The following is a 23,579-nucleotide window of genomic DNA, read 5'->3' as shown; positions in this document are numbered from 1 at the left end:
TTATTTCAAGACTTCAAAAAGACCTTTGACTCCATTCAGCATGACATTCTTTTGCGAAAACTGGATGCGTACGGTATTCGTGAAGTGGCTTATGATCTTTTTCATAATTATCTGAAGTGGTTCCACTTCAAAGTGGTTTAGTGAACAGGTTCCAGTTTCGTGTGGTCCCAGTTGCACTTGTGGTCCTTCAGGTTGCTGCTGCTTTTCGAGCTTGAAATAAGGACTATACACACGAAACAGATGCGAAGGTACACTGCTTCTTTATTGTTTTTCTTAATTATTGGTTTTCAATAAATTACGCTTTGCTGCCTTGCGGACGTCTTGGATTTTACCGCTTAAAATGGAGCCTATATTCGTAATTGGGTCTGCGACGTCCACGTGACGCATCTTGCCTCAGTGTGCCACTGTTTCTGTAGAAAGAAAATGGGGGTGGGGGGACATGAACAACAACAACTTTATTTTCGGCCTTGGAGAGTGGGGAGTTTCATCGCAACAGGCGATACTCTACCCCAGTGCTTGGTGGAATGGGGGGAATAAAATAGCGAGCCCCTTTACAATAACGATCGAAGTCCGATGGTGTCCAGAAATGTCAGAAGAGCTTTGAGCGCAGAGCGTTGCGGGGCTGGATTGGGCCAGGGACCAAGCAATTTCGGTAGGGAGAAAGGGCGAGAGTCCAGCTGACGAAGAGACTCGGAGAGTGTGATTCGGGAAGGTTCGTAGTGAGGGCAATGAAGAAGAATGTGCTCCAGATCCTCAAGAGCACCACAGTGGCAACAGGTGGGAGAATCAATTTGTCTCAAGCGGTAACGCCACTGAGCTGTAAAGGCCACATCGAGGCGCATGCGGTGGATTAATGCAGCATCCTGACAAGATGTGTTTCGTGGCATGCGGAAAGCGAGCATGGGATCAACTCTGTTCAACATAGAGGGGGAAAGAATGTCGGTTGTCCGTTGGCGGGAAGCCAGGGGTGTCACTAGACGTCGCAGAATTGAACGGCGGTCTCCTCTGAGCAGAACAATACGGGTCCGGTTCCGAGACGAGAGTGCTGCTTCTGCGGCGCTGTCGGCCTGCTCGTTCCCCACGACACCACAATGGGCTGGAACCCACTGGAGAACGAGCCTGTGGCCTGCGGCGTAGATAGTGTGGTAAGCCATTAACACGTCGGTGACTAGGGGTGCGGATGGGCCTCGTATGCCGGAAGTTTCAATTGCTTGAAGTGCAGATTTGGAGTCTGTAAAGACTGCCCATTCCCGGGGTGGAAAATCAGCGATGTGTTGTAGAAAGAAAAGGATGGCATAGAGTTCCGCAGCTGTGGAGGAGGTTGGATGTGAAAGGCGTCTTCCGTGCACGACCCCTTCGGATGGAATGACGAAGGCTGAGGCGGACTTGTTGTTTCGGGATGCGCCATCAGTATATGCTGCCGTAAACGTAGAAAACTTCTCGTCTACCAGAGCATGAAAATGGGCTCGGAGGACTTGAGGGGGGACCTGATCTCTTCTTTGCAGAAGGTTTGGGAGGCATACAAACGTGGGCGGTACCGGGAGAGACCAGGGGGCTTCCGGCGGTATAGTGTCCTTAGTTATGAAGCCAGTGAGAGTCTGGCGTGTCCTCTGCGCTACTCGATAGAAGTCGCTTCCAGGGCGGTATCGAATTTTCCTGAGTAGCGGGTGGCGGGGAATGTGAGCACGCAAACGGAGGTAGTGCCGAGCCGTTTCCCGTTCACGGAGAGCTTCAAGCGGGAGCTCACCAGCTTCAGCCAGTACTTGTCGTGTTTCAGCCATTCGTGGAACTCCGAGGCATCGACGAAGGCTTCGAGCAAACAGGGACCGAAGCGTATTTAATGAAGTTGTTGATATCCTGTGCAGAATAGGAAGGCTGTAAAGCACAGTTGCCCTCACCAATGCCGCGTGAACCGCGAGCAGGCAACGCTGATCACAGCCCCATCCTGGGCCAGAAAGATGTTGGATTGCGGGGAGCCATCGCTGCACTTTAGTTTCAAGGTGTTTAATGTGCCGAGCCCAGCGCAAGTCCGAGTCGATTACCACGCCAAGGAAGCGGTGAAAGCGTACTGGTTCTAGCTTCTTTGAGCCAAGCCAAAGTGGGAAATTGGCCATAGCTTTACGCGTGAAAGGGAGCTCGACACACTTTTCGGGTGAAAGGTCCATCCCGAGGTGCGTCAGGTACGTATGGATATTGTTTAAAGCGAGCTGCAGGCGGCGCTGGAGAGCCGGGCGTGATTTTCCTACTGTCCAAAGGGCGACGTCATCTGCATACACGGAGAACGACACTTTGCGAGGAATTACTGATTGTAGGCCGGCCATCACCACGTTAAACAGTGTCGGGCTGAGAATGCTTCCTTGGGGGACTCCTTGGGGAACAGGATGCTGAGGGCTTTGGCCTTGGGACGTACGGACAGCGACAGTTCGGTTCGTAAGGAAGTCTTGGAGCCAGATGAAGAGCCGACCGGATACTCCAAACGAGCGCAAGGCATGCAGCACGCAAATGTGCGAGACGGTATCATAGGCGCGCTTGATGTCGAGGAAGACCGATCGGACGATCCGTCGATGGGCTCGAGCATGTTGAACTGTAGAGACTAGGTCGAGAACTGGATCCATGGAGCTTCGGTGGCGACGAAATCCAGCCATTTCGTGAGGGAACGCACGTCGTTTTTCGAGCCACCAGTCGAGGCGATGCAGAACCATTCTCTCCATCAGTTTCCCCATACAGCTTGTCAGGCTCACCGGGCGAAAGGAGGATAGGGCATTTGGGGGCTTGCCTGGTTTCAGGATGGGAACAACCAAGGCCTCCTTCCATGTATGTGGTAAAGATCCTTGTTGCCAAGACGTGTTATAGACATGAAGGAGAGCTTGGAGTGACCGCTCGTCAAGGTTTCGTAGGGCGGCATAGGTGATTTTATCAGGCCCAGGGGACGAGCTGGCGTTCACAAGCTTCAACGCTGCCTTTAGCTCGATTAGTGTGAAGTCGCGGTCCATAACTTCCGGGGGACGGGGCCAGTCGTCGTGAAGTTCAGCCGTCAAACTGTGGACAAAACTGCGGTGTAGGGGCGTGGTCGAGGCAGCCGCCGGACTCGTTAGTACCACACAGAAGTCCGTCGCAAGCGTGTTCTCGTCTACACGCTGAAGAGATCCGGCCACGAAGATCTGGCGGACAATCCGTTCTCTGAAGGAGGCTGGGGGGACATGAGAGCTGCATGTACTATGCCAATATGGTCATATCATGCATAGTTTTGGTACCTTCGCAAAATGAAAAGCTTACCAATAACGAGGTTGACTTTCTCCGGGGTTAATTCTTTCCTTGCCAATATGCCAGGGTAACATTTACCTCTTGGAGCTACTCACCCCCCAAAGCTCCTCTCACACAGCACTGCATTTCCCCAGAGTGCCTGGGCCATATCCTTGGCAACAAGGGTTGGTCTACTATTCTTTAAGACCCGTAGAGCAGCTGTCCCAGCGATAGTATATCCATTGTTGACATGGTACTGCAATGATAGAAAAGAAGTTGGTGCCACTTTTATATACGTTCATAACAGTATGCAGTGACTGACTGATACACATCAGATTAATATGTATATAGTACTTATCCACTTAACTGCATAGACAGGTAAGATACTCACTTGACCATTCATCATTTCTGTCAATGGTGGTACACCAACTGTGGCGGACAAGCTCCTCTCTGGATTGCCTTGTATTTCAGCTATAGTAAGGAGCGAAGTGGGAAACTATAAGCAATTTCTTGCCCTACATGCACATCGGAAGCACACCACTTATAATATTAAGCAGAGTTTCAAGCTTGGCAAGAAGGAACCATGGGGACGACAAAAACACTAATCGGTCCTGTGTGCACTTACACAAATAACATACGTTGCCGCAATTGTTTACCATTTTTGAACACTTTGTCCTTGGCCCCCTTGTTTGCTGTGGGTGTTGTGCCACAAGGTGCTCCGGCATTTGATGTACTAGCCACGTCTATTCAGGAAAAAGATAAGATAATTTCTGTATCAAAACAAAACACATTAAAAGAGACGTACACCCACCTCTCAGCAAGTTTTCAGCTGCTCCTGTTGCAGCTTGACTAGTTCCTGCTGAGGATGAACTTTCAAGTGTGTCACTTGAAGTTATGGCAGCCGTGGTCCCTTGATCCAGCAACTCATGATTTGGCTGAGGGTGTGGTGACTGGTTATCATCCAGATCTAAACAATTTAAACAGCAAGACATCATGCATGCGGCAGGTAGCTGTTGTTGCAAAAACGCAGCGTGTTAAGCTCCATAAATGGAGTCCACCTCATTTTGTAAGGCTCCAGTTGTGCTGTTTACATGTTGTCTTAATGACCAACTCAGATCTCTTTCTTTATATTATGCAAGCTGCCCACAATATATATATATATATATTTCATCACCATCTAACTTAAGAAAACTTATCTTGTGTACATACATGTGTTACTCATGTAACTGAGTGCTGGGCTGCTCGGTCGACGAAGGACTGCAAGATAATTTACACGTATACAATCACGTCAGTGAATAAATGACATAATGCATTGTTTGCAGGAACTTATTGGACAAATTAATTTTTCGTGCATGAAACAAACTTGTATAAGAACTCGTACTTCACAAACAGCTTAGAAGTGATTGCTGCAACGGTGCTATATTGTATCAGCCCAAAATTAGAGTATAAAGAATTGTTAACGTATGCACTATTAGAAGAATGACTGTACCAGCAGAGGTGCATGTTGGACACTGTGAAGCTTGGCTTCTCATCTGTGACAGCTCGGTCACCATAGTGTGTACTGAAAGTGAAATACTGCAATATAAGTCCCCCTTTTCTCCTGCTCTGTAAAAGGTAAGGTTAGAATTATGTAAGCCCAGCATTCCAACGTACTTTCAGATAGTTTTGTTTCCATGCACAGCTGCAGTCTTCCATAATCGTCAGCCAGAGTGTCATAACGTCTTTTCCAGTAGCGTGTTTCCTCCTCAGCAGACTTCAGCTTTGACAGCTCCACAAGAGTTGGGTCACTCTCAGTGTCATCAGATACACTTGATGCACTTAAGGTCCTTTTCTTTGCACCCTGCAACATATTTCAAGCACTATTTTAACAGTGCATTGATTCCTTCGTTTGTGGTTATTTACACGGAAAGCATGAGACGATACAGTAGTTTTGTGAGGCGAATAATGAACAAAGACACCTCAGTTAATTTCTTAACTGACTTATTGTTTGAAATCGAAGCTGATCGGGAAGAGCGACGGTGATGTCATTGTCTCCGCGTGCGCTTTGCGTCACAGTAACGACGTCACCAGGGCGCGAAGCCATGCACGCGACACGTCGCACGGACGGAGCCTGCTGAAAAACCACAAGACTAGGAACACGAAAAGGGGATATCCGTGTTCCCTAGCTGGTCTCGTTTCTTTTTCTTTTTTTTTCAGAATGCTTCAATATCGCCAGCTCCCTTGCTTTTTTATCAATCTTTTCTTGCGCTAAGGCCGGATTCACATGACGTTTTCACACGACCGTTCGTCGTCCGTGTGCTTCACAAACACAACGTATTGGCATTGGATCCCCATATGTTCCAATGGGTCCGTTTTGCTCCGTTAAAAATACGGACGCGAAAAACGTTCATGTGAATCCGGCCTAATGCGGCAACGCCCGCATCGCCCTTGACGCTGTGATGGAAAACAAACGCGGAGATAACGACGTCATTGTCGCTCTTTACCCGATCAGTTTCAGTCTGAAACGCAGAGAGAACAGCGCGCTAAAAGCCTACGGATGCATACAGGGAAACACACCTCTGTCTTTTGACGGTACGAAACAGTCCGTGGAGGTAATTTAGCCGGCAGCGCACACAATGCAAATGGCAACATGAAAAACGTCATAATTGCAGATCCTTAGCTTTTCCTAGCTTAGAGCTTCCTAGCTTTTAGCTTAGAAAATATCCTGCAGCTTTAAGGAATGAAAAACACCCGCAATTTGGACCATCTGTATCGTCATACCTTTCTTGGTCCAGAATACTGAGTCTTTTGTCTGGCACTATTGATGTGCTCCTGCAGAATAGCGTTATATGCCTTGTCTTGAGCTGCAGAGAGCTTTTCTCTTAGCTTTTAGACAGCTTAGACAGCCAAGCTGATGATGATGACAAGTTGAGACGAGAGGACAGCAATTAAGTAGTTGGGAGCAACCAGACACAAGTTTTCCAGTGGAGTGGAACGTTCCTGCTATCGATGGAAAACCGATGTCAGTTGGTGATGTTCTCGTTTTGGTCATGAATTATGCCATCCAACATCAAATTTCTTGGACCCAAATTGAACACCTGCTGCAGTTGATTAACTGCATATTGCAGTTCTGTTGCATATTGTTCTCCCTGAATCTAAATCCCTGTTCAAGAAGTTTGCAGGGGTATCACCCAGTGAAATGATCTTTCACTTTTACTGTCCCGACTGCAAGGCACTTTCACATAAAGAGGGCACAGAGCATGTCTGTTTTAACTGCAGCAAGCAACATGAAGAAGCAGAGCTGATGAACAAAAAAAGCTACTTTGTTAGCCTGCCAATCGAAAAGCAAATTAAGTCGGTTTTGTCAGACACTTTTCTCCAGATGAAGCTTGCAAGAAACCTGGAAAAAGTGAGCAGAGGCAATGCTGAGAACGTAATAAGTGATATAACAGACGGAGAGCTTTATAAAGACCAACGAAGGAAACTTAAGTGTACGAAGTATGACCTCACGGTGACTGTGAATGCAGATGGAAGTCCTCTGATTGAGTCCCTTGGCGCATCAATCGGCGTGATACGCGGCCAGTCGCCAGTCTTCGGTTCAATTAACTGGCTTAGAGCGGCCTTGACGCGCTGTTCCGCGTGCAGAAAACGGATTCCGTGCATATCACGCACCACGTGGGCCAACCTCAGCAATCGCGTAGTTCACGCCCTCGCATTTGCGCACGCGCCATTGTCTCGGCATGGCGCTTCGCGAGCCGCACGTGCGTGCTCGCCAGACGGGCGCCGGTGGGACTAAAGCGCTGCGCGGCCGGGCTCTGTTGTTCAAATAGATCATTGCGCATACCGAATTATCGCGTGATCTCCCCATTGGACTACACATCACTCTGGTGGACGTCGCTTCGAATGACTGCGGAGGCGTAGCACGTCGCCTAGAAAGGGTTCTACAAATGTCACATGTATTTTGCGCACTCCCGACGTTTGTTACATTTTTCTGCAGAACAGTGTGCAAATTATGCGAGTAAATACTTCCGCTCTGCCTTGGTGATTTACCTTTATGAAAATAGTACACTGATACTTGGTGCGCTTTCTTTAATTAGGTCTACTGCGTTGCCAGTATAGCTGATGCACCTCTAGGGCTATCATGCAAAACGTAACGTAATTTAATGGTTTCTATGGATGCAGCTGGTGTTTTCACCCTGGTGAGACTGTTGATGGTGAGTGGTTCAGAAATGGCCTATGGAAGCGGTTCAAAGAGCATGCATAGAAGTGCAGACAGTATTTTCAAGTCTAAAATTTCTTCACAGGTGTGGTCAAATACCCCGTGACAGCAGGACCATTTCCTGATAGAATGGAAGAAGATATGCTAAAAGACATGAAGGCTGCTGCAGCGAGCAAAAAAACTGTCTCTGGGGTCAAAGGACCATCAGCACTTCTCAATGTTCCAGGACTATGCATCGTCTGGGGGTTTCAGCCAGATTACATGCATTGTTTTCTCCTTGGCGTTGTCCATTAACTCACAGAACTGTAGTTTACTGCTGTAGAACAGCCTTACTACATTGGTGCACCGCATAACAGACAGCAGGTCGACAACAAACTACTGCAGATAAGGCCTCCATCGTGCATTACACGGTTACCGAGAGGTGTGAAATTACGAAAATTCTGGAAGGCAGCTGAGTGGCAGGCTTGGCTGCTGTATTACTCAATTGCTACAGTTAGTGGAATCTTGCCCGAAGAGTATGTGAGACACTTCGCGCTCTTGTCTTCCTCAGTGCAAGCCTTGCTTAAGAACACAGTCACTTCTGACGATGTTATGGAAGCTTCAGAAAAAATTACAGAATTTGTTGTCCTCACGCAATTTCCGTATGGAGCGCAAAACATGACATCAAATGTTCACACTCTGCTACACCTTCCAAAAAGTGTCAAGCTGATGGGGCCCTTGTGGGCACATTCGTGCTTTCCGTTTGAGTCAAACATGGGCCACCTGCTCAATCTTGTGTCATCTGCAAAGGGTATACCAAACCAGATTCGTTCCCGAATACTCATGAAAAACAACTTTCAGGTGATAAAAAGCAAGGCATCACCACAGGTACAACAAGGCGCAACAACACTACTCAAATGACCCAGTCTTCTTAGGAAAACCACGAAAAATGAACAGCACAGTAAGCAGCCTTGTAACAGCAAAATTTGGAGGTGCCCATGTAGAGGAACATGATAGGGTTCGTGTGAATAGCTACACATTTCACAGCCAGCAATACAGGCTTCCCACGAAGAGTGATTCCACAGCAGTTAAAGTGGACAACCGATATTTCAAGGCAGAACATATCCTAGCAGTCAAATCCTCAAATTCCACTGAAGCATTGTCATCAGTGACACATACACGGTATCACAATTTCCTTATGTGCAGCATGTGAAACGTGCCAAAAGACATGCCAGTACAGTGTTCTGTAGACTTGACAATAGTGCTGTCCCCTGCATGTACATGTCCTTTAATGATCAACTGTTCTTTGCAGATCCGTGCAACAATTATGAGTGGTCATGAGATGTTCCAATCACCTTCAATGTTGTGTGGAATTAGCCAAGCTTTTTTTTTTTTTTGAAATCGTGATTTGTTGTATATACCATTACTGAATATATAGAAGAACAGTATTCAAATGTTGTAAACCCTTTGTGTACATGAGCAGAATTTGGCAGGTTTGGACATAAAAGTTAAACTTGCAAGTTTTAAGCATAAGATTGTCACCTTGGAATCAAGCAATTTCTAATGTGTAGAATTTGCTAATTATTCTTATGTGACATTATTGAATTGCTTATGCAGTAAATAAACTATCTGGTAGTAAGCTGACTTTGCATAGTGAAGCTGATGCTGTGAATAACAAGCCGGCGTAGCGCCGGCCAACATTTCCCTTTTTTTTATAAATAATAGACTCCCCCCCGTTTACACAAGGTGGAACCACCTTGTGGTGTGAGCGGATTCAAAGTGAGAACATTTCCATAGTTGAAACAGAGTCTGGAAGTGGAGCTGCCACAGCTTGAAATGGAACCACTAGAGGCAAAAGTGGTACCACTTGAGAGTCAAAGTGGAACCACTTGAAGGTCAAAGTGGTACTGCTTGGGGTCCAAGTGGAACCACTTCAGGGTCAAAGTGGTACCACTTGGGATCAAACTGGAACCACTTGGGGTCAAAGTGGAACCAGTTTGATCCCAAGTGGTACCACTTTGAAAACCACTTAATATTTCCACCTGATCCTGCCCCGAGATATCAGTATGTATCGGCACATGGCTGTAATTCTACAAAACTGGTGATAAGATATGGTGTTCCTCAAGGCTCGATTATCGGCCCCGTTTTGTTCCTCCTCTACATTAACGATATCATCAATATTCCAAATACAAGTGACATTGCCATGCGCATGGATGACACAAACATAATTTTTTGTCATAAAGCCTTAGATCACCTAAATATTATGGTAAATAATTATCTTAGTCAATTACCTATATGGTTGAATATACATAGGTTACAGTTAAACATTAAGAAAACTAAATATATAATATTTGCGGCAAAAAAAAGGCATATCGAGAACATTACTATAGATTTATGCATCGGCAATGATAGACTTCAACAAGTACGACAAACCAATTTCCTAGGGGTGGTTTCATGAAAATTTGCTATGAAACAGACACATTCACAACGTATCAGCAGAAAACGCAAGGAAAATTGGCGCCCTCTATCCAATTAAACATCTGTTGCCCCTATGGCTAAGAAGGACACTTTATTATGCGCTAATTTATCCTACACTTTGTTACTGTTTGTTAGTATGGGGATTAATGAGCTCGACAAATTACACTAGAATTTATGCACTGCAGAAGAGAGCAGTACGTTTCATTACGAATAGAATGGCAGTGTCTTCAGAGACTTTTTGGGAATGAAAAAGATTGTCAATACGTCACCTATACACTTTAAAGCTTTGCTTATCCACGTACAACAGCTTCTATTCAGGTGCGATCCAGTTATACACCACAACTGCATGCTACCCATTATAAAACCTTAATTTATCTGTTTACCCTTACCCTTTTTCTTACTTTGCATTAAACATATTCCCCCCTTACAGTCGTACGAACTATGGCATGCAGGCGACTGACTATCTGTAACCAAATTTTTGCAATACTATGAGCCACTTATTCACATCTTTTCGAACATTTCCTGTATACAAAAGAGCATTGGTGGAAGCGTTACTGAATGCAAATATATTGACCTCTGTTGATTAATTCAATAAAAGAATGGCTGGAACTATTACTAGTACAATTGTCCTGTTGATGTTAAATGCTGTTGGTATTAGTCAGGAGTGCTATTAAAACTGTCAAAATTGTATGTTGTTCTCTAAACTATTGTTGTGTTGTTGAAATCAATGTGACTGCTTGTAGAGGACCAGGTTCCTCATCAGGGATCCTAATCCCTTTTGTACCTGGCCCTCATTTCCTTTGAAAGTAAAAAAAAAAATAAGAATAAAAATATATAAGAACAGGCATGATAGCCCTTGAGCAAATGTCCGGTGCCTTTCAATTTGCGTTGTGAGGCCTACCTGCTCCTTTCACTATAAGTATCGTGCCTTGAACACCGACGGTTTTGTTCCAAATTGTAAAGACGACTTTCAGGGTGTGAAGCGCTGTTAATATAGGTCTTACGTCAAGAATAATTACCATGTGCTATCAACGGCTACGATGTACGAATTCCGTGAACTATTTCGATTTCGATAACTTGATTAAATTATGTAAAACGTTTACATAAATATGTTCATATAGATGTACACAGGAGTCAAAAACTGGGATGGTACTGGGGCTATGCATGATTGTGTGCACTGAGAAGGGGTGGTACGAAAATCTCCAGCTGCCACACTAACACTGCCATGTTTTAAAAGGATGGTCGCATCCATCTCAGTCAATTTCAAGACTATTGTGTAATTTTATTCCTCCTGGACCACTGACCACAGCATCCAAAATCCCATGCAAAATAATGGCATAGTTTGACAGTTATGCGATGGAATACATGACAGGAACAGACGTCATATGTTGAGAGTATTCAGGAATTCCGTCTGAAAAAAACAAAAAAACGTCGGTCCCTAAGAGCCAACGAGGGCACAAAATTGAGAAAACGAATGTCGCGGTCCTGCGAGCGGTGACAAGCTGGGCTTTTTGCTAAAATCTGTTTCCTAAACTTTTTCCAATTTTCTAGCATCAAAGGGACAGCGCGTCCTGTTACTTTCAAATCGTCGCAAGAGCTCATGTTCCCCCACAGTTGAAAGGCATAAAACGTTCGTTGACATGTACGCACTGTCTCTTCGTGGGAAGGGTGACATCTGCTCCCCCTTAGACAGTGTTGTTTTCCCCTAGAGGCAGCTTTGCGTAGAAGGTGACATAACTGTATGTTAACGGAAGCAATGGAAATTACAGCTTTCTTGGAATGCAGTGTCGGACGCACATGTGTTCTTGGTTTTCCGTACGTGACTGACCCAGACTGTGACATGGCGCGAGAAGGTTATATCAGGTCCCCCAAGGTCGCCATTTCCCATGTAGGTATTTGTTCCTATCCCGATGCGTGCAATGCCGGAGGCCGCCCTTAGATACCCCATTGTTACCAGACGTTGGCTTGCGTTGGATTGTAGCGCGCTAAAGATCCAGTTGAAGCACAATCCAAGCCAGGCCAAGTCACCAAAGGAGAAATGGACGACTGCGCCTGCCCGTCGCGCGGTCGACGATACGTGCGAAGTGTTTGTAGCAGTGTTCGCTTTTCCTGTGAAAATTCGTGCGGTTGCAAGCAGCAATAAAAAAGAAAGTGGTACTTTTATTGTCATTTTGTGAGCTGCCCGTTCATTTGCGATGCTTCGGATGGCGGAATGAAGGAATGTACATACGAGTCGTGTAGTTCGAGCACATTCTTGCGAAGTTGGCAAGAAAAAGAGAAATGCAGACGTAAGCACCAGATTGCACACATTTATTAGGTAAGCTTTCTTAACGTTTCTTTTGAAACTGTGTTACAAGAGAACGGTGTGCTTGCTTTCTTCCTCGTTGTTTGTGCGAACAAGCATATTAAGCAGATCTATTCATTCAAATGGGAGCACTCAGGTAAGATTCAAATTATATCATCCAATCTGCCCATAGAAGAAGATGCATTTCTCTGCTGAAACCGGCAAACAGCATGTTTGTGATGGAAAGCTTCACAATAGGTTTATTCATTTTTGCTAGCAGAATATCAGAGCAGTCATGTATTCCTGACAGATAGGTCCGTTGTCAACCTTTGCATGCAAAAATTTTCATACCACAGTATGTCGTCTTAGTAGTGCTTGGGTCACAAAATGAACAGCAGGGAAGCGTTGCGGCGTTCCAACATTGCCAAAAAAAAATCTTACATGATTACAAAAGAAGTGAAATTAATAGATTACACTATCAACAGCACTTCATTCAGCAGGGATAACAGCAGTATTGGAAATCAACTGACTAGGTAAGAATAGTTAGTAACTAAATGACAATGGTAAAAGGGAATAAATAATACAGCTGCTGTTTCATAATCTTGCATGTTTAATGTTTCTGTGTTCGTATATGAAGAGGCCCCCCTTTTTTTTAAGTGAGCCAGATCTACCTAGACTGGTACTAAGGAAAACGCGAAAAACTGATGTTCGTGCGAATCATTATTGATCGCAGGTGATCTGCCGATATGTTTTAAAGCTGCAGAAACAAGTACTACTGTAAGCATAAAGAAGTCTAGAAATGTGCCATAAGATTTTGAGCCACTAGAGCTCTGAATTTGGGATTTGGCGCGACCAGTTGTCGTCCACAGTCATGAGGAGAACCATGACTTATAGACGAATTTTTCTTAAAAACAAGCTGTCTATGGGCACCTGCTGGTGTAACTTTGCATGTTTTGGGACGTTGCCGCTATTCAGTACAAGGTACCCAGGTTTACTGTCCAACGCAAACAAATTTAGCATATTTTCATGTTTTGGATCTGGTCCACTTCAAAAAGCACACATCACTGACTCTCATCACTGATTTCTAAACAAAATCTGCTTGGCTAAAATGCGTCTCATATACGATCCCTGGGCTTGTTCGCTGGTGCATCGAGATGCCTCCCTGAGTCTGAGTGTAAGATACTTTCTCATGATGACCTTTGTTGCAGCAATGAGGTGCTCAGGACTCTCAATGAAGTGCGGCAGCTGAGTCACATGGTGGTGCAAGTCCATGAATAGCTGAAAGGACTTGAGTGCTAATGACTGAAGTGCTGACACTGCAGCCCGCGTTTGAAGTTTGAAGATGTGCTCTGCGCAGTGTAAGGCATTGACAAGAAAAAGCGAAGGGTAAGTGGTGTCTCCCTTATCCCTCAGGGAAAGGAGGAGACTTCTCTCACTAGAATCTACAAGGGTGTCCAGGCACCCATGGCAGGTGATTGTTTTGCGTGCTTTAGTCACAAGGTTGCCACCAACATACTTGAGCACTGTGTCACTGAAATCCGTGAGTCCAGATATGTTCCCGTAGTCATGCCCAAGAAGTGCAGCAGTCACATTGCTCGAGGCTTGTCCGCCATAAAACACTTCGGTTGAGTCTGCTTCGTGGTGCCGATCTCGTCGTTCTGTGCCCTGGTGATGTAACATCTGTATTCCCACCAGGTCTGGAGAAACATTCCCTGATGCTGAACTCGTCACATCAGAATGCACTAGGAGTGATCTGTAGGCATAACGGAACTGCAGCGCCGATGGGTTATTGTCCCATCCTCCCCTCTGGCGGATGCAGCCGAAGAACATCTCCAAGTGATCTTGACTAAAGTGGTATGTGCAAATGCGGCTGCAAAAAAATAAAGAACGTTCCTGAACCATATATATATACAGTTAAACCTCGATATAACGAACCTCGATTTAGCGAATTCCTCGACATAACAAAGTTTTTTCCTGTCCCTTTCTTCTTCTCCATTGAAAACCATGTATTTTTTACCTCGGTATAGCGAATTCCCACTAGATATAAGACCTCGACATAGCGAAGCCCGCGCGTCCGTGAACGCCAGCTTCGGCGAGAAGTTCTTTCAGCGACCGACGCCGAAAGCACGGAAAATGCGGAAAATTCCACGCTACGAGAGGAAACGTGTTCCCTCGACCCTCTCTCAGAATCTCTCTCTCGCCCCCCTCTCTCTCTCTTCCTTTCCTGTGCCTTCCTCCTTCCTCAGCTCCATCATTCTCTCATCGTACTTTGACGTGACTGCTCTGAGACTCTTCCCACTCGACCACGTGTCTTGTACGTACAGCAGAGACTGAGGATGAACGAAAGCCAGAATCCGAGGAAGCGGAAGGTGCTATGTTTGGAAGACAAGGCCGCTATCATCGCTGCGGTTTCTAGAGGTGAGAAAAAGAAGGACGTTGCTTTGCGTTTCGGGATCGCGCAGAGTTCACTGTCCACGATTTTGAAAGAAAAGGAGAAGATCATGTCAAGTGTGGAGCGTGGTTCGAGCTCGCAACGGAAGAAAGTGAAGAGACCATCCTACGAAGAAATAGAGAAGGCCGCCTTCGCCTGGTTCTTGGACGTAAGGGCTAGGAACGTCCCAGTGAGTGGCGCCATGCTTATCCAGAAAGCCAAAGATTTTGGGTGCATGTTAGGGTGCGACGATTTCAAGGCCAGTAACGGATGGCTCCAGAACTTCAAGGCCAGACACCAAATTGTTGGCAAAGTCACCAGCGGAGAGTCTGCGTCTGCAGATGTGGCCAGCGCTGCATCTTGGAATGAGGAGTGCCTTCCCCACGTGCTAAGCAGTTTTGATCCTGCCGACATTTATAACGCCGATGAGAGTGGACTCTTTTTCCAAATGTTACCGAAGAGGACGCTTGCTCTGAAGGGTGAAGCTTGTCATGGAGGGAAGCAGAGCAAACTAAGAATTACTGTTCTCATGTGCACAAATATGGATGGAAGTGACAAGCGTGCGCCACTTGTGATAGGCTACAGCAAGAAGCCTCGCAGCTTTAGCAACGCTAAACGTCTCCCAGTTGAGTATGTCTCCAATAAGAAAGCATGGATGACACGAGACATCTTCGCGCGGTGGCTACGGGACTTCGACGAGGACATGCGGCGCAGGCAGAGGAAAATTTGCCTGTTCTTGGACAACTGCACGGCTCATCACGTTGAAGACCTTGTTCTGAGTAACATAAAACTGCAGTACTTTCCGGCAAACTGCACCTCGGTCATCCAGCCACTTGACCAAGGCGTAATCAACAGCGTAAAGTGTGCGTACCGCAATCGCGTTTTGTCCAAAATGCTGTTGGATATCAGGTTGAACAGGAATACGAAAGTGGACGTGTACCAAGCTGTTGAAATGCTAGCTGCCTCGTGGGTAGCTACAAGCGCCAGCATAATCAGAAACTGCTTTCGAAAAGCAGGCTTCGTTCTCGACCATGCATTGGCATCCCTTGACGACAGCCAGAACGCTGAAAGCATTTCACCGGAACTTGTTCCAACGTGGCAGTCCCTAAGTGAATTTTCCGACGTTGTCCCGGACGGGACGACGCTGGATGACTACGTGAACAGTGATGCCAGTGTCGTAGCCACGGAAGAGCTGGACGACGCGGAAATCGTGCGTTCTGTTAGAGATGGCGGCGGCAGTGACATGGAGGACGGTGACGAAGCGCAACAAGATGAAATGTGCGATGTTCCATCGGGCACACAAGTGTTGGACGCCATTGATGTTTTGCGGCGCTACGCACTGGCGCAGCAGAATATAGAGCGGGCTGTGGAGGCCATTTGGTCTTATGAGCGGGTAGTGATACCAGCTATGCAACAGCAGTACCAGACGAAGATGAGATTATTTTACGAAATAAAATTTTCAAAGTGAAGTAAATCGATCATGTCACGTGTATTTTTCGACAATGTAGGGTTGACGGTGCAGAGCGGTTCGCATTCTAATGATATCGTCAGCGTGATAATTTCATTAGCTCTACTTTCTGGTATACTCCATTTAACGAATTTTTTGAAATAACGAAGTAAATTGCGCGCGTATGCTTCTTCGTTATATCGAGGTTTATATATATGACCTGGGAACAGCTTAACCTTTCTAAAGACAGAAAGGAGTGAAATATGGGCCACTCATACGCAACTTTCGTTTACTGCCGTGTTCAACAGACATCTGGGTGATTCCATCTCAACTCGGGCAAGGTGTTCCGGGTGACCCCTCAGATTTCGTAAAAGAAAAAATGTATGTTGTACCGTGACATCTGCCCACAATAGAACAGTACTTATCTTGGCTCTAGTAATTGTTGTTTTCGAGAGAGAAAATGGCCCTGTGACAGGTATCTCTGGCGGTCCATTTCGGCAGCGGGTAGTCGGAAAGTGCTACAATTTACTGTATGGAATATTAGGCATAGGGGCCTTTAGTCAACATAAACAAAACAGGTCAGTGTTATTTAATTGTTCAATTGAAAATCGGCAAAGTTGGTTCCGAAAACCAAATTTGGTAGTTTTCTGACTTGAACTACTACGTGTCTCCTGTGCATCCCACCGAGACATATTGAGTGTCAGCATGTAGAGAAAAATCTCAACCATTTAGTGCAAAAATAGTGTCGGTATACCTAGCTTCTATTTTCCACAGAGGCGCCGACGAGAGGCATATTTCCAAAAAGCACTGTTTGTCAAGCTCAATTTTCTCGTAATTTGCAGTTACGTGGTCCTGTATGTATAATTTCTACGTGCACAACGCGGAAGGTCCTCTCCGAGTGGAACAAAAGGTGGTGCGCATCAAAAGCCGAGCGTCGGACAGATTCGTTCTCAGGATCTGGGTGTTGTCAGCACCTAATAAGTCCCCATGCTTCGTGATAACCTGCCTTCCAGCCCCAATTAAATTTCGAGCTGCATCAACTATTTCAAAACAATTCAACAGCTCTCGTCCAGTTCAAAAGTATGAAGCATTTTACCCGCCTAAACCCAAGCTAGGCAGCTCAAGGCAGTGACATACTAATTTTTCACAAAATACACAATTGACCCCTACTTCTAATACACACAATAAACGGTACAATGAACATTTATTCTACAATAAAGCCTGAATTCTCCCCGAATTCAGCCTGATGGTAATTTTTCTGCCCAAATTTGCATGAATTTTTGTCATCAAGTCCCGATTTTTTACCCCCTAAATCTGGAAAAAAATGAAACCCGAAAACCTAATGGTCTAAAAATAATTGCTGCATTCTGGTAGGTAGATGTTACGTTGCAACATATCTTGTTAAAAAAACATATCGGAGGAGTCGCCCGGAACACCTTGCCTAAGTAGAGATGGAATCACCCATCTTAAATTTGATTAACACAACGTGGCCTGGAACCTCTGAGTGGAGGCATATTGACAGAATTGCAAATAACATGCAGCTTAGCTGGCAGACAGTCATGTTCACGAAGGAGACAAGTGCACATGAATAAAAGCCTATCTTACTTGCACAGGTTATGATTGAAGAGTTACTCAAACAGTTCCGCTACACTTCTGAGAGTGAAAGCAAGACTGATGACAGACATTCTTCGGCCGTCCTGAGTTGCGAGTCTTCCAGAGGGGGGTTGCAGTGTCATTAACTTCGAGGATGTGGCAAGCATGCTAGCCTTTTGTTGCTGGAACGTTGATGGCTGAAGAGGAGCTTTCGACCCGGAGCCATTTTGCCAGTAGGAGTTAAGAAGGTCAAAGGCCCTGGAGAGCAGTGAGAACAAGTCACTGAAATTAGAAATATAAACATACTATGTGGTATTATCTTCTACTTTTGTGTATTCTAAAATTTGGGTATTTACTCGTTTATGTCTTCAAGGAACTTTTCTGTTGCTTCGCTCCCTCGAAAGGCCGGCAGTCCGAGCATTCTTGAGAACTTCAAGGCAGTGCTCACCGAAGCACTGAACGTCTGCGCAGCCAGCCGCACTTTCATTATGTGCTTTTGATAATCGATGTGTGCTCGGGTCAGTTTATTTGCTGCTCTGAAGCCTTCAGTGCCCTGTAGCTTATGTAGCTCTGTGATGTAGCTCCATCGGATTTCCTGTAACAGAAAGAAGAGTGAGCACCAAAGTGTGGATATACTTTTCGCAAAACACTTTCACCATAGTGACTACTGCAGAAGGTGCCTTTATCTCCCCAGAGGTTTCTCAACAGCTTCAGACCATGTGCGGCATCAAACACGAGAAAAATTTTTTCACCTTGTCTCAGAGGATGTGGGAACCAGGTGCGAAATTCTTCTGACCGATGGACATGTATCTGACAGCCAAGAAGTTTCCCCATGCTGACGTTTCCCCACGCAAGACCATCACAAACGATGGAGGTGACACGTAGGTCACACTCTTCAATGCTATGGATTCCATCGATAATAATTGATTTGAGTAGGTCGCCTGAGCACCCATTGTTCAGGAAGTAGGCAATGGGCAGCTTCCACGGTACTGTGACGCCAACTGCCATCAGAACAAGAGAATCTGTCCCCCCCAGTTGTGCATCGTCATAATCTTCTTGTGATAGGGAGTGTCCAAAATTTACATAGCCAATCAGCTTTCCACTCTTTAGGTCCAAGTCACACCTTTTCCTGATGCTCATTCCGTCCATGATCAGGCTGCATAGCTTGTCTTCATCTGGGGCATCTTTGAATTTTTGCTGCAGGTGGGTTAAAGATTCTGCTGTGAATCCGGGTCAGGCCTCAACAACGTTTAGCCAACTTCGTATAGTCTCTTCAGTAGGCATTGGGAATTGCTCCGCAAGATACCTGTACGCTCTCAGAGAATAGTAGTGCATTGTCGTGGCAAATTTTCGGAAGCTCTCGCTGTACCTTCGGCCTGTTGGCCTTCGTTTTTGTTTTTTTTTCCATACCTTGAGCAGTTCATCAGGTAGTTCACCTAAAGATTCTAGCTGCTGTTCTGCCTCGTCTGAGATGAGGTTTTTGCTCCTCAGGTCACTGATCATGTTCTTCAGGTTTCGGATTTTTTTTTCGCGTCGCCTGATTGCTTGCTTTACTGCATATAGTCTCTTTCTTGCCCTTCCCAGGTGGCGGTGGATGACCTTTAGCTTGGTGCGAGGTGTAGTTCGTGATATGTAGGAATGGTCTTGTAAGGTGGCGTTTACATTTTTGGGATGGGTTTGTGAAACTTCCTGCGATGAGAGTGATGTGTTAGCCATGCATTTCACGAAAAGTATTCACGTATGCTTACATGGCACTGCCTCTTTGCCGGAGAACTTTGTTCGGCCAGGTGAGAAGGACTCGTAGACGATGCAGAGACCACTGTAGCCTGCAGACAAAAGAAAAAAATTATGCTTCTGATCTTCATTCTTGCAGTAAGTACTGGCATCACACCTCGTAGTACTCTTCTGGTAATTCTTGCTCTCTCATGACTTCACTGCTTGGTCCAGGGCTATGCGACCCACTTTCATCATAGCATTCTTGAGGTTTCTACAATAAACAGACAAAAAAAGTTGTAAAAAGATGCACAATTTTACGACTCATAGAACAAAGTTTATAAAGTATGGTGCAAGACAGTAGATGTATTGTCCGTGTTATACTGTTTGGAAACTTTACATACCTCAGACAGCTCTTCTACTGGAATGGTCAAGACTTCAAAGGTCGGGGAGGATGTTTGCAGGAATTCGAATCCTGTCTGTAATTCAAGAAGTTAAAATAAAAAAATGCATCAACACAAACACTGATTATGTTGTGTATTTTTTTCAAAACTTGCACAAGGCACTGCCCTGAGGCGAAGGGCTTTGCGTACCTCAGAAACCTGCTGAAGCGAAGTCTCAAGGTCTCCTGTTTCCACCAAGCTTGTGCCTTCGGTGTCAGCTTGTTCCTCGCTTTGCTCTCCTTCCCGGTGCTGTCTAAAAAATGCCTGTAACAACATGAAAACAAGTCTCATGAGATAAATCTTGCATTATAAAATTTGTGTAGCATGGCATTAAGAATGCATTTTCCAGTTTACTATGTTTACTGTACCTGAGATGATTGTGGATCCTTCCCAAGTTCTGCAACCTCTTTTGGTAATGGTGGTGGTTCCGGTGCTTGCGTGTCTGGTACAAATCCCTGCATTTCATACATGAGCATAAAAATATTACCATAATGCTCGAAGGTTGGGTAATGTTTGTGTGTGGTCCATACCTGCCTAACGCTGGCACTTTTGCGTTGCTGGGATTGCGCTGGGGGTATGCAAGGGCATGAATCAGGCCTCAATTTAGCTCGGTGATGTCCGACAAAGAAAGATGACTGTTCGAAATGCAGTGAGCAAACACCATCACTCTTGCGGTAGTTATATGCCTTTCCATTCACAGCTTCTAACCACTGCACCCACTGCAAGTACTGCTGTGGGTTATGTTTAGGCAGGCTGTTGGAAGAAAAATACGAACAGAGTTAAATTCAACGTTCATGGCAGTTTACCACCACACCATACATTTTGAGTGGTGTATGCTGTATTAAGAAATATGTATGGAAAGCAGAAGAGGTGATGTACGAACAAGAATGGAAAGCCGAGTCGAGCCATTGTCCCACATGTGTAAACTTGTCAGGTTACAGCATAATTAGGGACTTGCGAAAAACGCGTAACCAAATGATCCGGCGCTCTTGCACATATGAGGGAAAGCAAGTAACTCAAGTGTAACCATACTGTATTCATCGGTACAGTCAACCAAAACCTGCCAGATCAGAATATCATTCCGCGAAAATAGAGAGGTTGAGTGCCCAGTACATTATCGGCTTGGGCACTGTAGATGGTAGAGTTAGTGTCGCTTGTGTCACTGCCCACTACGGGAAAGCCGGTTTTCGATGAGCGCTTACGCATTTGGCATTAAACTATCACGTTGCGCGCGGAGTCTGATAGCGTACGGGCCACTAAACCTCACTAATTTTACGAGGACGCGTTTCTAGAGTACAGTCGACCCCCGTTTATCCGGACTTCATTTTTCCGGATCCCGCGGTATCCGGACAAAAGGCACGGGAACGGATTTTCCTCCATGTATTTTGTTCTCGTTTATCCGGACTTCAGCTTCCGGACTCGGACAAGAATTCCAGGGAACAAAAGTCGAAAATTCTTGTAATCCAGCTTCAGTTATCCGGACTACCGTGAGTAAGAGGAGACGCTGACCCCGCTTCGTCACCCTTTTCGGTGTGTTGGGGTTATTCTCGTCACACGTCAGGGGCCTACATTCCTCCGTAGGGGAGACAACCCTGCACGATGACCCCCTTTTCTATTTGTGTGCCTTGGGTCACGTTGACCAGTCGAGTCATTTGGAAATATCTCGAGCAACTGTCCAGTTCTAGAGGGGAAAACTCCAACCCGAGGGCCTGCTGCGATCCCTGATGCAGAGGCTCACTGCGACTGCCGTAGATGATGCTGCGGTTTCTGACTACGTTGACGTTGATAAGGATGATGACGCGTGTGCTGCTATGTCTGATGACGGTGTGATTGCTGATATTGACTCCGATGATGTGCAGCAAGACGGTGCCGATGACGCGAGTGAGAAACAAGGCTCCGACATTGACACTTTGCGTCCGCACTGACCTTCTTCGAGCAGCGCAACAGCGTGGCTCAACTCTATGCAATTAGCAAAAGTTTGCAGGAATCGAGTGGCTACACTACTATGTAACCGCTGTCATTGACGAGATTTCTGTGTTTTAATTAAACCTTGCTCTGTAGGACGTTTCTATTGGGTCGTTTCATTTATCTGGATGCCCCGGTATCCGGACGATTTCGCCGGGAACGGCACCGTCCGGATAAACGGGGGTCGACTGTATATGGCAGTCGTTTACTTACAAACAGGAACTCCTTGTTCGAACTTTAGAGGGGACGTAGCAACAAAGAGACGAGACCACGTCGTTTGGGCCTTTTTATATCAATTTGCTCACGCCACCTCAGCTGTAAACGCGTTGGCCTGCCACTATGGAACAGTCTGGATCTTTACTGTGCGCCGAAGTTATCTTATCACTGTCTGGATTTCATTTCAAATACCGACAATCTGTTAGCATTCGCCCTCGAGTTATCATCACTCACCCTCGCGATAACACAGCGCGGCTGTTCACGAAGCCGCAAACCGAAAGTGAACGAGGCTGCTCATTCACGTTAGCATTATCTTGTATTCGCGCGTAACTCTTCAGATTGTGATATGTTGCACTTTCGGTTTAGTGAAATGCACATGTCGTTTCCTATTTAATAATTTTTGCTCTCCTGGCTACTTCGCGTAAGCCATTCCGTGTTATAATTCGTGGAACGTACGAAATGAAAGTGAAACGACACTTTGCATGCTCTGCGCAATGCGCGATATTGCACTAGACTCAATGAAGAATAAACGACATGATAATCATAAAAAACAAAGACACGCGAACTCGTACGATTACAAAGCCGTAGTAAACAGCACGCATGGGGGCGTTGGAAGTACGAGAAGTTAGCACAATGTTAATACGATTTTTTTTTTTTTTTTTTGCGGGTACACTTTCTACAAATAGAAATTTAGGGGAACTTGCCTGTGGAAAGACACTCCTGACCCTGGGTCTCGATACCGGTCACAGTTCTCCACGATGCATTTCCTGGTCATGACGACGTTGTAGTCTTCCGAAACAAAACGCGGGGCTTCCGGATTTCAGCTCCTTTTATTGCCATTTTACAACCAGGTAGCCCTTGAACCACTAATTAAAGTGACCTTGGCGGGCAACCGTGTGACAGTCGCCGAAAAGAAACCGAAACCACAGCACGGGCCGCAGGCATGCTATGTGATGCACGCAGCCGTGCACTAGATCCTTCCGATCGCTCAACACTTTTAAAAACGGGACCAAAAAGTGAAACACGACACAGGAAGTTGTTATACGCGTTTTATTTGGACATATAAAGACTAGATTCATTCGCAGAAACAACAAAAACATTTTGTCGCTAAACTTAGCGCGCTGAAGTGATACGGAACGGCAACAGTGGGTTATCTAGTGGCGGCCTTCTTCGTTGCACGCTTTTCCGAGGTGAGTTTGGGGGACCTGCCGCCGCTGGAACGCCCGCTCCCCATGGCACGCTCTCATTGGCTCATTTTGGAGCGACCACGCCCCCCTCCCGTGACTCCGCCCCCTCTAACTTCATTTCTCTTAATCGCGTCCGCCCTTGGCGACCGTACCGCCGACCAGCTGCGGGAGAGTACCGCCTAGGGGCAGTGCGCGTGCACACTGTCTGTTTCAAAAATCGTAGCGTCACCAACAATCAGATACGAATCTCCTTTTTTTTTCTGTGTGTTAGGAAAGGGTTTCTGCGCATCATATAAAAAAAATTGCGGCAACTTTTTGATGGCCATTTTTTGCTAGCACCGGCCGAAATACAGCTAAATCGCGATACCGCCTGTGGGATTATTACAATCTGCTTCTAGCGGA

At 45.8% G+C, this 23,579-nt stretch overlaps 3 protein-coding genes across 3 annotated transcripts; 1 reads left to right on the top strand and 2 right to left on the bottom strand.

The window, feature by feature from the left end:
* Positions 1-3,864: 3,864 nt before the first annotated feature.
* LOC135372465 (uncharacterized) lies at positions 3,865-5,092 on the bottom strand. The gene is made up of 5 exons (XM_064606073.1): positions 4,897-5,092; positions 4,733-4,804; positions 4,453-4,500; positions 4,055-4,210; positions 3,865-3,986 (listed from the first exon to the last, which is right to left on the bottom strand). Exons 1-5 carry the CDS (start codon positions 5,090-5,092, stop codon positions 3,865-3,867), a joined length of 594 nt encoding a protein of 197 aa, XP_064462143.1.
* A 7,099-nt stretch (positions 5,093-12,191) lies between these two features.
* On the bottom strand, positions 12,192-22,765 carry LOC135372463 (uncharacterized). Its single transcript, XM_064606070.1, has 11 exons — positions 22,695-22,765; positions 20,340-20,562; positions 20,178-20,264; positions 19,960-20,073; positions 19,771-19,845; positions 19,545-19,640; positions 19,402-19,479; positions 18,406-19,342; positions 18,010-18,248; positions 17,666-17,911; positions 12,192-14,052 (listed from the first exon to the last, which is right to left on the bottom strand). Exons 1-8 carry the CDS (start codon positions 22,763-22,765, stop codon positions 18,887-18,889), a joined length of 1,200 nt encoding a protein of 399 aa, XP_064462140.1. The 3' UTR covers positions 12,192-14,052; positions 17,666-17,911; positions 18,010-18,248; positions 18,406-18,886.
* LOC135372464 (tigger transposable element-derived protein 6-like) lies at positions 14,519-16,081 on the top strand. Its single transcript, XM_064606071.1, has one exon. It carries the CDS (start codon positions 14,519-14,521, stop codon positions 16,079-16,081), a length of 1,563 nt encoding a protein of 520 aa, XP_064462141.1.
* Positions 22,766-23,579: the final 814 nt, after the last annotated feature.

This window comes from Ornithodoros turicata, unplaced genomic scaffold (assembly GCF_037126465.1).
Source record: "Ornithodoros turicata isolate Travis unplaced genomic scaffold, ASM3712646v1 Chromosome15, whole genome shotgun sequence".
NCBI classification, from domain to species: Eukaryota; Metazoa; Arthropoda; class Arachnida; order Ixodida; family Argasidae; genus Ornithodoros; species Ornithodoros turicata.
The sequence above is the reverse complement of the archived record's forward strand: the minus strand, read 5'-3'. Positions and strand labels throughout refer to the sequence as shown.